This window comes from Vombatus ursinus, unplaced genomic scaffold (genome assembly GCF_900497805.2).
Source record: "Vombatus ursinus unplaced genomic scaffold, bare-nosed wombat genome assembly UNPS02014787.1, whole genome shotgun sequence".
Lineage (NCBI taxonomy): Eukaryota > Metazoa > Chordata > Mammalia > Diprotodontia > Vombatidae > Vombatus > Vombatus ursinus.
The window spans coordinates 3,608,584-3,625,462 of record NW_020954565.1 but is presented as its reverse complement, the minus strand read 5'-3'; the positions used below and the strand labels follow the sequence as shown (position 1 = coordinate 3,625,462).

Sequence of the window (16,879 nt, the reverse complement as noted above, 5' to 3'; positions counted from 1 at the left end):
AATGAGGTGAAGAAAGAAGGTTTGAAGGTGCAAAGGATAGGCTTTATCTATTTTGAAATTTTCTTTAGGGTTCTATGTGTATCAATTACTAGCTAAAAATCATCCTTAGGCTGCATTTGCAAATGCTTGGCACACGTGGCTTAGGTAGTTTGGTGGTACAGTGGATACAGTGGTGGACTTAAGAAAGTCCAGAAAGACCCTAGTTTAAATCTTGCCTAAGATACTAGGTTTGTGAGACTGGTCAAGTGACCTCTATCAGATTCAGTTTCCTCATCATCTATAAAATGAGGATTATAATAATACCTACTTCATGGGGTTGCTGTGAGGATCAAACAAGATAACACATAAAGTGCTTTGCAAACTTTAAAACCCTATGTAAATACTAGCTATTAGTATGCGTTGGTGACTTTCAATGCTCAATATACCACAAAAATGTAAAGGGAAATATTGTCTCAGTTGAAACAGTGGTTAAATTGAAGGTAAAATCAATATATTAAAGGAAAAAACCTCTAAAAATAATTCCTAGCTTGTATTATGAAAATTATATTCACATGTATAAATACCTGCAAGGTGCTTTTGTCAAAGAGTAAAAATATTTATCCTAATCATCCTTTAAGCAGTAGTACAACCCAAAGTAAAACAAATGAAACATATATTATTGAGCTGCAATAAAACTGTTCTTGGTTCCAACCATACATGTATAACAAAGGTATACCTGGTTCAGCAAAGTTTCGAAGAGGATCATCTCCCATTACCCAGCCATTATGTGCCATGAAGAAACAACTTTTATCTGGGCGATTAATAAAGGTTTCTTCTTCTGCAAGTGTCATTTCTCCAAATGGGAAAGTAAAGTATCTATGAAGATATAATTCAATATTAAGGCAAGGCAAAAATGAATTTAGGACAAAATTTTAAACAATCATTGTGAAAATTAAACTTTTCAGCCCTAAGAATGAATAAAATTAGTTTTCACATTATTTACAGGAAATAAATTTCAATCTAAATAACAGAGGAATTGTTTGGACATGTAGTACCTTGAGTTGGAGTTCAGAGTAAAAAAGATTAGGATAACTTTTCTTTTTTTTGTTCTGGATTTGTACTTTCATCAGCATAAGGAACTCCTAATCTGGACAATATGGAAATGGTAAATATAAGACTTACAGATGGGCCTGGGGCACAAAAAAATGACGTGATTCACTCATGGTCAGAAGTTAGTTTGTGTCTGAGGCAAAATCTGAATGCAAGGCTTCCTCAATCTAAGGCCAGATATGTCTCTCTGTCTGTCTGTCTGTATCTCTCAACAGAAGCTGACTTTTCTATATTATTCTGTGGTTGACAAAACACTTGGATCCTCATGACAATTCTGTGAAAGAGGTGATGAGAGTATTATCATCATTTTATAGATAAGAAAAGTCCAGGGTTCAATGGCTTTCCCAGGCCCCCACAGCTACTCAGGGCACAACTAGGGTTTGAACAAATGTCCCCTGACTCTAAATTCAATACTCTCACTTCTTCTGTCCACAATACTTTTGGACAAAAAAATCATGTAACTACTGAAAAATTATGCAGAGAAGGTATTAAGTAGCCTGGAAAGCAGTTACCCAGTTGTACAGTGAGTAATAAAACAAGGTTTTATTCTCTAAACATTTCTTTGGTTTATTCCTGCCACATAGGTTCTTCATTCCTGTTTCTATTTTGCTGAATGTCACTGTAATAAGCCACAAAACCACGCTGACTTGGTCTACTACAAATTTATGTTATCTGATCTCAATTAGGCTCTAATTCCAATCCTTTCACTCTTGCATGACTGATCCTATATCCTTCCCCACAGTGTCAATTATCAAATGAGATAATAATAATATTGCACGGTGCTTGGTACATAATAGGTACTTAATAAATGCATGTTCCCTCTATCCTAAACCATCTCTTCTCTAATAAGGTAACCTATAACACTATCTCCTCTCACCTTCTCAACAGGAGTACCTCCACCCAGACTTCACTGCAAAAAAATGAGGCTACTATACATTTCCTTTCTTGTTCAGCTCTACAATTCAAATAATCTTAGATTCATCATTACCCTCTCCTCCTTTTCTCCAGTCTCAATGGTGCCTATTTTTCCCTACCATTTCCAACCCTACTACTTGTGCCATTAATGCCCTCCTATCTCCTCTAAGAGTTTGCTCCTTTGATAATCAGATAATCTCCTCATTTCCTAATTATGAATTTCTCCTTATTCATCAACTCTTTCCCTGGTGAAAAACATGCCCCAACTTTAGAAACTTTCACTTGACTCTAACATCTCCTCAAGCTATTGTCCTATATCTTTTCCCTTTTCCCAACCAAAATTTCCCATAAAAAACTTGTCTACTAACTGCCTGCCAAACTATCACCTCCAATTCATTTCTCAACCCCTTGAAATACTACCCAGTTCAAAGTACTCTCTCTAAAGTCACCAATATCTTCATTGTTAAATCCAATGGACTTTTCCAAGTCCTCACAAAGCAATTAACTAACAAATACTTATTTTTATTTATTTTTCCAATTTTTAAAGTTTTATTTCAAGTTTTGAGTTCCAAATTCTATCCCTCCTCTCTCCTCTCCCCCCTCTCTGAGAAGACAAGCAGACATAGATTATACATGTGCAATTATATAAAACATTTCCATATTAGTTATTTTCTATCAGAAGACTTGAATAAAAGAAAAAAATGAAAGAAAGTAGAAAAATAGTGTGCTTCAGTCTGCATTGAATCAATATCAGTAATAAACATTTATGAAGCACCTACTATGCACCAGGCACAAGGCACTGGGGGTACCAACACAAAAGTGAACAACCCCAGCAACTCAAGGGACTTTCAGTATTTTATGGGGGACAACATGCATATAAATAAGCATATACAAAATAAGTTATCAGACAATTTTGTGAGGAGGCTATAGAATCTGAGGGGGAATCAAGAAAGGATATATGGAGAAGGTGGCACTTGAGCTAAGCTTTATGGATAACTAGGGATTCTATGGCAGCTAGGTGGCACAGTTGATAGAGCACTGGGACTACAGTCAGGAACACCTGAGTTCAAATTCTGCCTCAGATACTTACTAGCTGTATGACTCCAGGCAAATCACTTAACCCTGGTTTGCCTCAGTTTCCTCATCTGTAAAATGAGCTGGAGAAGGAAATAGCAAACTACTCCAATACCTTTGCCAAGAAAATTCCAAATGGGGTCATGAAGAGTTGGACACAACTGAGACAACTGAATAATGACAACAAAAGGATTCTAAGACACAGCGATGAGGAGGGAGTACCTTACAGGCATAGGAGAGACTGTGGATAAAGACACAGAAAGGTGATTGGTTGCTACATATGAAAAACAGCAAGATGACTAGTAGGGCTGGACTGTAAGGGACATCAAGGAGAATAATGTGTAAGAGTGGAAAGGCAGATTAGAACCGAGTTGTGAAGGGCTGGCTTTAAGAGTCCAAAAAAGAAGTTTACATTTACTCTTAGAGATAACAGAGAGCCACTGGAGTTTACTGAGGATGTGAGTGACATGCTTTAGGAATATAATATGATAAAATAATAATATTACTATATAATAAAACATAATATTATATAATATAATATTAATATAACAAATATAATAAAGCATGAGTCTTATTCTTTAGGGATATGACTGGCAGCTGTATCAAGAATAGACTGGAATGGGGAGAGACCTGAGACAGGGATGCCAATAAAAAAACTACTTCAACAATTCAGGCAAGGGACTGAGACCATGAATTAAGGTTGTTGCAGGGGTACGAGAAGATCTGAGAGACACTGTGGAGGTGGAATTGACAAGAACTGGCAAGTAACTGAATATGTGGAATGAGGAAAAGTGAACAGTTGAAAGAAGTTGTGAGGTTACAAAAATATGGGTGACTTGAAGCACACAGTAGGTACTTAATCAGTGCTCACTACATTATTAGGAAATGAAAAGAAATATATTTCAGGCCTAAAGAACCATAAGACCTCTCTTAACACTGTCTTTTGTATTTAGATAACCAGGAAGCTACGTTAATGACTTGAACCTTAGTCCCCTGGACCAATTAAGTCTCAAGAACAATTTCATTACCTTTTAAGGAAAAAATTGGTCTAGCATGTGTGGGACAGATATGGCTTCTATGACACAAAAGTATAAGACAAGAAGATCAGGGGAATGACATGGACATGGTACATTTCTATTTCAGTAAGACATCTGACAAAGTCTCTCATAATATTCTTATGGACGAGATGAAGAGACACAGACCACGTGTTTGGACATTACTGATAGACTGATCACTTGGAGGCAAGTCTGTAGTATTTTATTCCTAACGCCATTTTAGAATTGTTTTCCTCAATATTTTTAAACCATGACTTAAGTGAAGGTATTGATAGCATGTTTATCAAATCTGTCAATGGAAAAAGTTGGGAGGGATAACTAATGATGGAATTGGGATCCAAATGATTAGTTGGCACAACTGGCAGAAGCCAACACACAAATTCTTTCCTAAGTAACATATATTTTGGGGTAACTGAGTTTTATTGTTTCTGGTTCTCCCTTGTCTAATCTGTTCCACTGATCTACTTCTGTGTTTTTTCTTTTCTTTCTTTTTTTTGTGTGTGAGGCAATCTGGATTAAGTGACCTGTCCAGGGCCACACAGCTAGGAAGTGTCAAGTATCTGAGGCCACATTTGAACTCAGATCCTCCTGACTCCAGGGCTGGTGCTCTATCCATTGCACCACCTAGCTGCTCTTTCTTCTGTTTTTTTTTAACAACCAATCCCAAAAGGTTTTCATAACTGGTGCTTTATAATACAGTTTGAGATCTGGAATGACTATTCTCCCTTCATTCTCAATTTTTTTCATTATTTTCTTTGATATTACAGATTTTTAATTTCTCCAAATGAATTTCATCATTTAATTGAGTTCTATAAAGTATCCCTTTGATAGTTTAATTGGTATAGCATTAAAACTGTAGATTATCAATGATGTTAACGTCATTTTTATTATGGCATGACCTAACCCTGAGTACTAAATATTCCTCCAGCTATTTAAGTTGGTCTTTATTTCTTTAACTTTGTAACTATATCTATATAAGTCTTTTGTTTGCTTTGGTAAACTGATCCCCAGATATTTTATGTATTTTGTAAATATTTAGAAGAATTTATAGCAACATAAAGAAAAGCAATTTTAAAAGACTTTTAAGAATTCTGTTCAATGAAATATGATCGACCAAGTCTTCAGACATCTCCTGACAGAGATGTAATGGATACAAGATATACACAAACATTTTTGGACACTGCAACTGTATGGATTCATTTTGCTGGACTATGCTCATTTTTAACAAGGATTTTTCCTTTTCCTTTCTTTCTCTCTGTTTTTAATGAGGGGAAGAAGGGCAGCAATAGTGATGCCAAAAAAAAAAGGGGGCCACTAAAACTTTGTTTTTTTGAAACTTTTAAAAAATGCATAGAAAACAGAAAAAAATCCAGCATAAGGGAACACAGACAAGTAGAATAGTTTTGGAAGTAATGAGCAGAATTTATCTACTTTAAAAATTATGAAATGGGAATTCATGGTTTCATAAAGAACCCTCTTTTTGTGTTCCTATGTATAGAGATTCTCTTTTTGGTATGTAAGTTCAAAATAATGAAAAAAAGAAAGATTGTAAATAATCTCTACAAACTTATCTCAGGTTCCTAACATTTTGTACCACTTTCACCATCACATTAATTGGTAAGAATATAGTACAAGTTGTATGTGCACATTCACGTGCGTGCACACACACACACACCCAGAAACACATACAAAACTGCATGGTAATAAAATTTAGTGAATAAGGAAATGTATTTTTAGCACTAACAACAATAGTTTCAAAGTTGTTCAGCACTAAGAATCAAAAATTAATTAGTAGCTTTGTAGTTTTTAGAAATCACAATATAAATAGTACTCATTAATAAAATTAATAAAAGATATGTTACCAAACTTAACACACAGGCCAATACTAAATGTTTTCTAAATTATTTCTAGTTCAATTATTAAAATCCACACTTAAAATATTTAAGTACATTTGAAAAGTAAATATGACTATAAAGTTTTTAAGTGCAATTCAAAGAGACAAAAAGAAAAATAGAATACCTGGTAACTAGAGGATGTTTTCTAGTAACAGGACCTAATTTAGGACCATGGCCAGCCAGTCGTTCATAAAACACATTTCCCAAAATACAATTAACTGCCTGAAAGTCATTAAAGTTTATGTTACTTCAGAAAAAAAAGAAACAGTAATAAAATTCAAAGAAAGAAACAAAACAGCAATAAATAAATGAAACCTGTTCTTGATGGTAGTTTATTTGTCGAAGTTTCTCTGCATTTAATTCGTCAATTCTTTTACGGAACCAGTTGCAGCACTCATCAATTGCAGCTGGTCCACTGCTAAATGAGATACAATATAATAATTATTATTTAATGAGTTTATGAAATAACTACATGAAACAATACTTCTGGTATGAATAATACATAGTTATAACCTGCGTGCCCTTTGGAGTTGCATAACAGATCCTCGACAACTCATAGATAGCATACAGATGAGGTGCCATCCCTGAGAAAAGGGATGGAGTCAAGGATCCTTGGGCATATAGCCTGAGAGAATGATAGAATGACACTGATAGCATACTTATGAGGGGAACACATATATGATAAGTTTGTCTTGGCCAAAATGATGGCTTAGCTAAATGGATAGGGATTACATTTTAATTAGGAGGCTTAGATGAAAACTACTTTTTTTTGTCAGTTAACTTTTAGAATACTTTGAATTTTTGTGCACGTTTTAAGCTTAATCATTTCCCCTATAATTATCAAACCCTTACTAAAGAATTTAACTAAATGTTAAACTATAAAGTTTAAGCCTAAAAGGGGAAAGTGCGATGAGGTGCTGAGTTACGGGGAATTCAAAGGAAAAACTTACAGGTAAAATGAGGATGTGAAAGGCAACTACAGTAGGGTAATCAGATCAGCACAGCACTATGACCCTAGAATGAGTCTAGGACTCAAATCCCCTGGGAGGTATGAGATCAATAAAATCCCATAAAATTTATTACCCAACTAATTTAAAGGTCTCTGAAAATTCACAAATATTACTAAGACAGCTATTTCACAGGAAAAATAGAGCTACATACTTATGTGGTATGAAAGTAGCTAAAGCAATGTTCATATCTACAGTACAACCAAGTCGTTTGTATTCTGGGTCCTGAGTAATCTTAAGAAGCTGCTTTGGGTCAGATTTTGTTATTGTTTTCCTGTTTTCTGAAAGAACAAGAAAATAACAAAAGATTAAAATCCACAACTACATAAGTAAGCCTTTTGAAATCTTCATTTCACAATTCTTAGTTGCAAAAATACAAATTTAGGTTTTCAAACATCCCTGAAATTATACTGATTGATAGTCTCATAGAGAAGTATATTTATGAAATTTCTTTAAGTTTGGAACTGTCTTTTACCTTGTGTAAGAAGGGCTCTAAATTGTTGCACTGCTTTGTTAACATCCACTTGAAAAAATTCCCAGAGCTGAATCTTGGGATAAATATCCTCCCAAACTATTTTTCGAATACTCTGAAAAAGTACAAAGAAAAAGACTACAGAAAACTTCTCAGGGAATAATAATCAAAAAAAAAAAAAAAATGCAAACATGTGTCATAGGCAGTACCAATTCCAAACTATGTTACAACAAATAGTTTACTTTGTTCTGTTACAAATTGTGTTACTATGTTTTCAGTTAGGTGTATCTTTAGACATACTAACATTCATTTGCTGGTCATTTTCAATCAAAGCAGGTAGTCCTTTTTCTTTGTATTTTCCTTCTGAAACATCACATGTTAAGTGCCAAAGTGCCCTGTCCAGGAGCCAAGCTGGCTTCAGGTGTGGAGAATTCACTAGATTGTATGCACATTCCGGATGCTCCTGAATCCATTTACTATTGGCAGCTTACAGAAAAGGGAAACAAAAAAGGGAAAGCTTATAACAAAATTAGCTTTTATTGGTTTCTACATGTTACCTCTTAAGAGTTACATAAACTATTACTGCTTGAAAGTGAGATGGCACAGTAGGTAGAACTCAGAGTCAGCTGTCAGGAAGACCTGAGTTCAAATGTGACCTTAGACATTTACTAGCGGTGTGACTCTGGGCAAGTCATTTAATCTAGTTTGCCTCACCTTCCTCCTTTGTAAAAAGAAGCTGCAGAAGGAAATCATGAACCACTTCAGTATCTTGCCAAGAAAACCTCAAATGGTGTCATGAAGAGCTGGACACAAACGACTGAACAATAACAACAAACTACTATTACCCTTTAAAAATATTACACATTGAATTTTCCATAGGTAATCCAAAGTGGAAAACCTGATACTATGCAAGTATTGCCCATGAAATCATCTATTTTACACAGATGATCTTCATGGTAAAAATGTATTTGTAACAATTAAAGTCATTTGTATATTTAATGCAGTGGCACACGATTTTACTACCAAATACTGAAAAAGGTCTTTAGTAAGATGAACAATGAGACTGGCAAAGTGCTAGTTAAAAGAAATATGATCAAAGAAGAACAAGGGTAAAAGTTATACTTCATGAACCATTTATAATAATAAAATGCTAACTTTAAAGTGAACAAACATTTTCATTTTTATATAAAATCAAATTGTATATCCTGAAACAACCAAATGTGGTTAAAGGCAAAAAGTATGAATGCAATTCCTGGACCAGGGGTGGGGAACCTGTGTCCTCAAGGCCACACGGGGCCCTCTTGGTCCTCAACTGTGGCCCTCTGACTGAATCCAAACTTCACAGACCAAATCCCCTTAGTAAAAGAATTTGTTCTGTAAAACTTGAACTCAGTCAAAAGAGCTGCTATCTATCTATCTATATATGTGTGTGTATATATGTCTTTTTCCTTTTTTTTTTCAATCTCTTTTGGGATACATACCTAGTGGTGGTATTGCTAGGTCAAAGGGTATGCATGGTTTTATAGTCCTTTAGGCATAGTTTCAAATTGCTCTAGAGAATGGTTGAGGACTTCTGCTTCCGGGAGCCAAGATGGCAGAGTAAAAAGGTAGTCACTCTCACCCTCCCCTATCAACCTCTGAAAACCCAGAAAATATCACCTCAGAAAAAACCCTGGAACAGCTGAACCAAAAGAAAGACGGGGTGCAGCACTGCAGTAGCCCAGGTAGCTAGAGGGATTAACGGGAAAGGTCCCTCTTACCCTGGGGGAAGGGGAGAAGTACAAAACAGGAGTCACCCAGCCAGCTAATGGAAAGACCCACTTTAGCACACCAGGAGGAGATTCTGGTGCCTTGGCATTCTACAGCAAACGGGTCTCCCAGTACCTCAGCAAAAATAAGGGAAGCACTACAAAGGGCCCCAGACGGATAAGCACCTGGCAGCATTCATCTGAAAGGAGCTGAAGAAAGCAACCTAGAGGTGCCAAAAAGTTCCAGCCTTGTTGATTCCAGCCCAACACCAGGTAAGCTGTCAGAACCCTACAGCCTCCAACTGCCAACCAGGAGGAGATCCTGAAGCCCAGGTGGTCTAGCAGGCAAACACCAACAGCTGTACCTCCAAGTGCCTCAGTGAGGGTGGGGTAACTGGTGGAAACCAGCTCAGAAAACCACCAGGTGCCTCAGCATTCTACAGCAAAGAAGTCTCCCAGTGCCTCAACAGAAATAAGGGAGGCAGCACTGCAAGGGGCCCCAGGCAGATAAACACCTGGCAGCTCTTATCTAAAAGGAGCTAAACAAAGCTAAAGGAAAGGAAAAGCAGGCAACTTAGATTTGCCTGAAAGTCCCAGCCTTGCTGATCTCAGCCCAACACCAGGTAAGCTGCCAGAACCCTACAGCCTCCAATTGCCAACATAAGAGGCCCCAGCACACAAAGCCAGGGACCAAAACCTAGGCTCCCATCACAAGAGGCTTGGGTCAGTGCCCTCTGCTCCCCAGCAGGAGAGCTTATTCTCTGTAAAGGCCAGGGAATAAAGAAACACATGAGTAAAAAGAAATGTACGATAGATTCATATTATGAGAAGAGTGAGAGCAAGACAGAAATTCTGAAGAGGACAACACTGTCATCAAACCCACATCTGCAACATCAAAGGGAATATGAACTGGTCTGAAGCCCAAAAAGACTTCTTAGAAGAACTCAAGAAGGATTTTAAAAGCCAAATGAGAGAGGTAGAGGAGTCCTTTAAAAGTACAATTGGCCAACTGAAAAAAAAGTACACTGAAGAAAATGAGTCCTTAAAACACACAATTGTCCAGTTGGAAAAAAAGTACAATGAAGAAAATAAATGCCTTAAAAATACAATTGACCAATTGGAGAAGAAAGCACAAAATCTAACAGAGAATGGCTGAATCAGTTCAAAACTCCACCAACAGTGTATTAATGTCTCATTTTTCCCACATCCTCTTCAACATTTGTCATTTAACTTTGCTGTCCTATTAGCAACCTAATAGATATGAGGCAATACCTCTTAATTTAACTTTCCAGTCTTACATTACTTCCCTTCATGGCCCATAGCCATTTTCCAGCTAACCTGGAATATGGTTTCTTCAAATCTATATTCTATCTCTCTTGTCCACGAATTCACTGAAGCCAACTCCCAAGCCTGTCTCCTAACAAAATAAAACCTTCATTGTTGTAAGGCACCTCAAATGTCAACAAGTCAAACCTGTATGAGGGAAAGAATCCCTTCAGCAACATACCCAAAAAGTGTTTTTCAGCAGCCTTTGTGTGAAGGTACTAAGTGAAAGGGAATCCACTAACTCCTAAGGCAGTCCATTCCATTTAGGAATAGCTCTAATTGTTATGAAGACTTTCTTTTTATCAAGTCTTAATCTTCCTTTTGGCAATCTGAATCTATTGTTCCTAGGTAGGATCAATGGGGCCAACCAAAACAAGCTTAATCACTCAGTGATTAAAGAAGATAAAAATCTTCAAACTCTAGAAAACAGTGGTCAGAACTTTCTCTGGGTTAGTTCCTATCCTCAACCTCCTATGACATAATCCTTGAAGATCTTTTACCCTTGTCAAACACTGGATGCTCTCTACTTTATAAATGTCCTTTCTAAAACATGGCACTCATAAATGAATGAGATATCCCAGATATGATGAGAGTACATTGGGACTATCACTTCTTTAGCCAGGGACACTATGCCCTCTTCAGTGCAGCCTAAGATCATATTAGCTTTTTTTGGCTACCACATTACACTACTGTCTCATACTGAGCTTGGAGTCCACTAAAGCCCCCAGATCTTTTTCAGATAAACTGTGACCAAGTCAAGTGTCTCCAATAATGAGTTGATTTTTTCCCTCAAATATAAAATTTCACATTTTCCTCATTAAGATTCAACTTTTAATATTAAACCTAATAGTTTTGGCAAAAAATTTTTTTGGATCCTTACTATGTTATCAAATGTGTTAGCTACCCCTTCCAGTTTTACAATAAAGCTGCCAATTATATCTTTATTCAAGTTATTAACAAAACTATTAATCAACACAATGCCAAGCAAAAATCCCCAAGGCACTACAATGGGGATGTCCTTTCCAGTAAATAGCAAACTACAATTCTAAATCCACTTAAACTATATTATCATTTAGCCTATATCTCTTTATTCTTTCGACAAGAATATCATTAGAGATGCTGTCAAATGCTTTAATAAAACCTAGGTAAACTACATATTCATCATTCTCAGTCTAGCAGTCTACTAATTTAATTCCATTTCATTCAATCAGTATTAAGCACCTAGCATGGGCAAGGAACTGTGTTAAGTACTGGGGATACAGAGACAAAAATAATTCCTTTCTTTTAGTTTACATTGTCAAAGAAGAAAAATGAAGTTGGTCTAACATAACTTGATCTCAATGAAATCAATGCTCTGTGATGTCCTTCTCTCCTACTGCCTCCATTCATTAATCACCCTTTTGATATGCTCTAGAATTCTGCTACCAAATTGAAGTCAAGTTCACTGGCTGATAGTTTGCAGACTACATTTTCTCTTTGTCTTTGGAAAATCAGAAAATTTACCCTTCTCCAGTTCTGTGGTGCCTATTCCCTTCTCTATGATCTTTCCCACATCACTGGCAATGACTTAATCACATCTGCCAATTCTTTTATTAAAAAAAGACTTTTAAATTATTTTTTTTTCCAATAAAAAACCCACTTTTTCTCCTCCTTACACTTTTATTTAGTTCTGAAGGGGGAGGTTGAGGTCCCCCATCAGTACAGTTTTGCTGTCTGTTTCTTCCTGTAACTCATTTAACTTCTCATCTAAGAATGTGGATGCACTTGGTACATGTTTAGTATTGATATTAGTTTATTGTCTATGGTACCTTTCAGCAAGATAGTTTCCTTCCTTATTTCTTTTAATTAGATCTATTTTTGATTTTGCTTTGTCTGAAATCAGGATTGCTACTTTGGCTTTTTTCACTTCAGCTGAAGCATAATATATTCTGTTCCAGTGTTTTACTTTTACTCTATGTGTATCTCTCTGCTCCAAATGTAATTCTTGTAAATAACAGACTCTAGGACTCTGGTTTTTAGTCCACTCTGCTATCTACTTCCATTTTATGAGAGTTCATCCCATTCACATTAATAGTTATGATTACTATTTCCCTCCATTCTATTTTTCCTTATTTATACGTTTCTCTCTCCTTTCACCCTGTCCCTTCTCACCAGTGTTTTGCTTCTGACCACTGCCTACCTCAATCTGCCCTCCCTTCTATCAGCCCCCCTCTCCTTTTTCTTTCCCCTTTCTCTTCCTACTTCCCTACAGGGTAAGACAAATTTCTATACCCTACTGACTGTGTATATTATTCCCTCTTTGAGTCAAATGAAATGAGAGTAAGGTTCAAATAATGCTCACCCCATCACTTCTTTCCCTATAGTCTTCTGACCTCTTCATGTGATGTCTTTTACCCTATTCTGCCTCCCTCTCCATCTTCTCCCAGTATAATTCTTTTTTTACCCCTTAATTTTTTTTATATCACTACATCAAAGTCACCTTATACCTATACCCTCTATATATACTCCTTCTAACTGGCCTAATAGAGATACAGTCCTCAAGAGTTACAAGTATCATCTTCCTGTGTAGGAATGTAAACCTTATTGAATAACATGTTTTTTTTCCCCCCTTTTCCTGTTTACCTTTTTATGCTTCTCTTGAATCTTGTATTTGAAGATTAAATTTTCTGTTCAGCTCTGGTCTTTTTCATCAGGAAAGTTTGAAAGTCCCCTATTTCATTGAATATCCATTTTTTTCCCCTGAAAGATTATGCTCAATTTTGCTAGGTAGTTGATTCTTGGTTGCAGTTCAAGCTCCTTTGCCTTCTGGAATATCATATTCCAAGACCTTTGATCCTTTAATGTAGAAGCTACTAAGTCCTATGTAATACTGACTGTGGCTCCTTGATATTTGCAAGCCTGCCAATTGCCAACATAAGAGGCCCCAGCACACAAAGCCAGTAACCAAGACCTAGGCTCCCAACACAAGAAGCTTGGGTCAGTGCCCCACGGTCACACTGCTAGTAAGTGTCAAGTGTCCGAAGCTGGATTTGAACTCAGATCCTCCTGAATCCAGGGTCCTTGTTATATCCACTGTGCCACCTAGTTGCCCCCTCATTTCCTTCCCAAGTTTTTCTTTATAGCTTTCATTTCACTTGTAAAAACATTTTAAACTTAAAAAACAAAACAAAAAAAAAACTCTTGCTTCATATCTTACGAGAGTTTTAGTTGTACTTGTGCTTAAGCTGTGTTTTCTTTGAGGTTTTGTTGTGGAAGTTTTGGAGTCAATCTTTTCTTCTGGGTTTGTGTCTTGAGCACCCCTGTCACCATATTATCTTTTGGTGGTATTCTTTTTTCACTTGCTCATTCTTCCAACTTACTCTCTGACTTCAGACTTGATGTTATGAGCAAGTTCTATGCACTTTCTGGAGGGGGACATCTGAGGCTGTCCTCTTACTGCTTTCTTGGTGGTACTGAGTAATGAGTTATTTTAGGATCTAAGGAACAGCTCAGGTTGAGGACTTGCAAACTTTTATTGCTCACAAAGCATTCTGATCCAAGGCAAAATCTGATGGATCCCACTTTGGTATGAGCTCTGTAAGCTCCTGACCTGGATTTAGTTCTGAGAAATAGTAGATTGCTACTGAACTCTGCCATTATCAGTGAGCTGGGAAGCTCTACTTGTTCAATGATAGCAAACGTCCCTTTCATTATTCTTCTGTAGGCTTTAGACTGGGCTAGAAACTGGAACTGAGACCCTGCTCTGCTTTTGTGGTCCAGGAACACCACTGCTGCTTGCTTTTAAACTCCTCTTCTCAGTACACTGCTTAGGGTCTACAATCTCTGTCTCTTTATCCTGGAACACCAACCTGGGAGCATGTCACCTCAAACCAACCTAGACCTGTGACCTGGAACTGGGTCAAGAGTGACAAAATTGCTAGGCACCTATTCCCACACCCTGCAGGTGGTGCCCCACAGTGATCAGGACCTCCTCCTGCCTTGATGCATAGCTTCTCCTTGCACTAGAGTACCCTGCACAGCCACAGTCCTGGCCAGATCCAATCCTTAGTGACCACAGATCTCTCTGTGCCAACCTGGGCTGGAAAAATGACTCACTGTGACACCCCCCCCCCCCTTTCTTCCTCAGGATTTGGTCTGGTGCATTTTTTATATCTCTTTGGAGTTGGGGGAGGAGAGTTTGCTTAACTTCTTGCTACTCCACCATCTTGGCTCAGCCCTCTGCAAATTCTTTCAGTAGCTTGGATATAGTTTGTCTGGGCTGTGTGAACTGAACTCATCAAGGGCATCGGGAGCTCTGTTACCATCTCCTTACTTATCTGGGGTTTCAACTAGCTCCCCGTTAGTAACATAGGCCCTTCTGTTCCAAAGATTATTCTCCCTCGCAAAGAATACAGAAGTAAATTAAGAGTTTTATAGCTCTGCTTTATCTCTATCATCATTCTACCCAGTCCAGGGACATTCATTTTGGAGAGATCCATGTTGGCCAACCTTTTTTCTGCTCCTTGCTGTGCTTCTGACTTCCTAGACCTTGCCCCCCATGTCTTAGCTGCTGTCTCATCCTGGAATGTCCTTAAGTGCTTGATGCTTCCTCACCCTCAAATGTCAATCTGTCATATTGGAACTCTTCTCCCATTAGTAAATTCCATCCTGATCCTCCATTTTTGGGAGGGGTCCAGGCTGACAAACTTTCATTCCCCTTCTGGCTCTGTTTCTGAATTTTCAGATTTCACCACCATGCCATCCCAAGATCCCTCACTTCACACTTTTCATCTCCATTTTGTGCTGTCTTCCCCCATTAGAATGTAATCTCCTCAAGGATGGGACTCTGTTTTTGCTTGTAGTGATACCCTCAAGCCCAACACAGTGCCTGGCATGTGCTTACTGAATGCTGATTCCCTCTTTGATTCTCCTTTACCCAACTAAGCACTAAAAAAATCCTTTGTTGTTCTTAAAACTAATTTTGCAGGGGCCAGACCAACCTCATTCTGAACTCTGTTGTTTTTAAAACTATTTTTAAAGGACTATGCCTCATTTTAATATTCATCTTCTATTACTCACCCTTGTGTGTCCACCTTCTGTACCTGTCTTTTATAGATCAAAGTTGGTTAATGAGTTCTCTGTGGATCCACCATCAGCCTCGTTAGATAGTTCCCCTTTTCCTCATCAGAATTTCTTTTTGTGCCTTCAGAATTTCATTCACGAAATCATCCCACTCTTACTCGGTTAGATTAGGCCAGTCTTCCTCTCATCTATCAAAATTCTAAATTGGAGTGAACACCTTGCCTTCAGAATTCCCAACATTTCCAACTCAGCAACTAGTTTTGTTTTTGTATTGAACAGATCTAGAACAGAATTTCCCTTTGCTGTTGTTGTTTTTTTTAACTTTCTAAAGTGTGACACTGCCATTAAAGCAAGTCAAGAAATTATTTGCTACTCTAGTTTTGGAGGAGGGAATACTTCCATTGATGTCCAAACAAGTAAAGTCCTTCATTCTTTAACATGACTCCATGCTACTGTGATTAATTTCCCCAATTCCTCCTTTGCTATCGAGAAAAGAAGTCCAGTTTATCAAGTCAAAGAGGCAAAGATTCAAATAATGACAAACTTTCCAAATAGCTGTATCAGTATAAATCAAAGAATAATCCTTACAATACACTATTGCTCATTGGTCTTTTTGATTAAACTTTCAAGACCTTAAAGTTACATGTCCTTCAAAGGAATATTCCAGAACTTGCAATCCAAATGAATACTTTCCCTATTAAATGGCATCTGTGAATGCTATAATTATTTCAGCAGTGTTGCCATTGCTAAAAAACGTTTTTTGAAACTTTTTACTGTGAAGCTGTCTTCATACTCAATGGGGTAGAATGGTAGAATCAAAGGAGCAACTTTGAACCATGCCAAAGAAGCTGTGAAAGCTGAAACCAGTTGCCAAGGAATAGAGTCACAAAGAGTGAACTTATTGTAATGAAACCAATTCTCTTTACCTAGAAGTATTGATTTTTTTCCAGACAGACTGTACTTCTTCATAAATTGGGGGTCGGAAGGGTGATAGCACTGAGCAGGAGGAGAAAAACAGCGATTCTACTACTTAATTTTGAATTGTTATTTACTTTCAATCAGATCCTATTCTAATTACTTTTTGCTGTTTTGGGGAAAAATCCAGTAATAGGGCTTCACCCACCATTCTCCAAATTAATTGTTTATATGAATGAACCCAATTTTTGACCTTTTCGTGTGACTTAGGGTAAGTCAGTTAACATTCCTCGGTGTCAGTTTCCTCATCTGTAAAATGAGT

At 37.3% G+C, this 16,879-nt stretch overlaps 1 protein-coding gene across 3 annotated transcripts in view; it reads right to left on the bottom strand.

Annotated features, from left to right (window-relative positions):
• The window catches only part of AGL (amylo-alpha-1, 6-glucosidase, 4-alpha-glucanotransferase), a 79,634-nt gene that overhangs the window by 48,769 nt on the left and 13,986 nt on the right, over positions 1–16,879 (bottom strand). For all 3 annotated transcript variants that reach the window (XM_027868261.1, XM_027868260.1, XM_027868262.1), the window contains exons 6-11: positions 7,812–7,993; positions 7,511–7,622; positions 7,190–7,316; positions 6,344–6,446; positions 6,153–6,250; positions 716–855 (exon numbers count right to left, since the gene is read on the bottom strand). In XM_027868261.1, the coding sequence (XP_027724062.1) occupies positions 716–855; positions 6,153–6,250; positions 6,344–6,446; positions 7,190–7,316; positions 7,511–7,622; positions 7,812–7,993 (762 nt within the window). The remainder of the gene's footprint in view (positions 1–715; positions 856–6,152; positions 6,251–6,343; positions 6,447–7,189; positions 7,317–7,510; positions 7,623–7,811; positions 7,994–16,879) is intronic.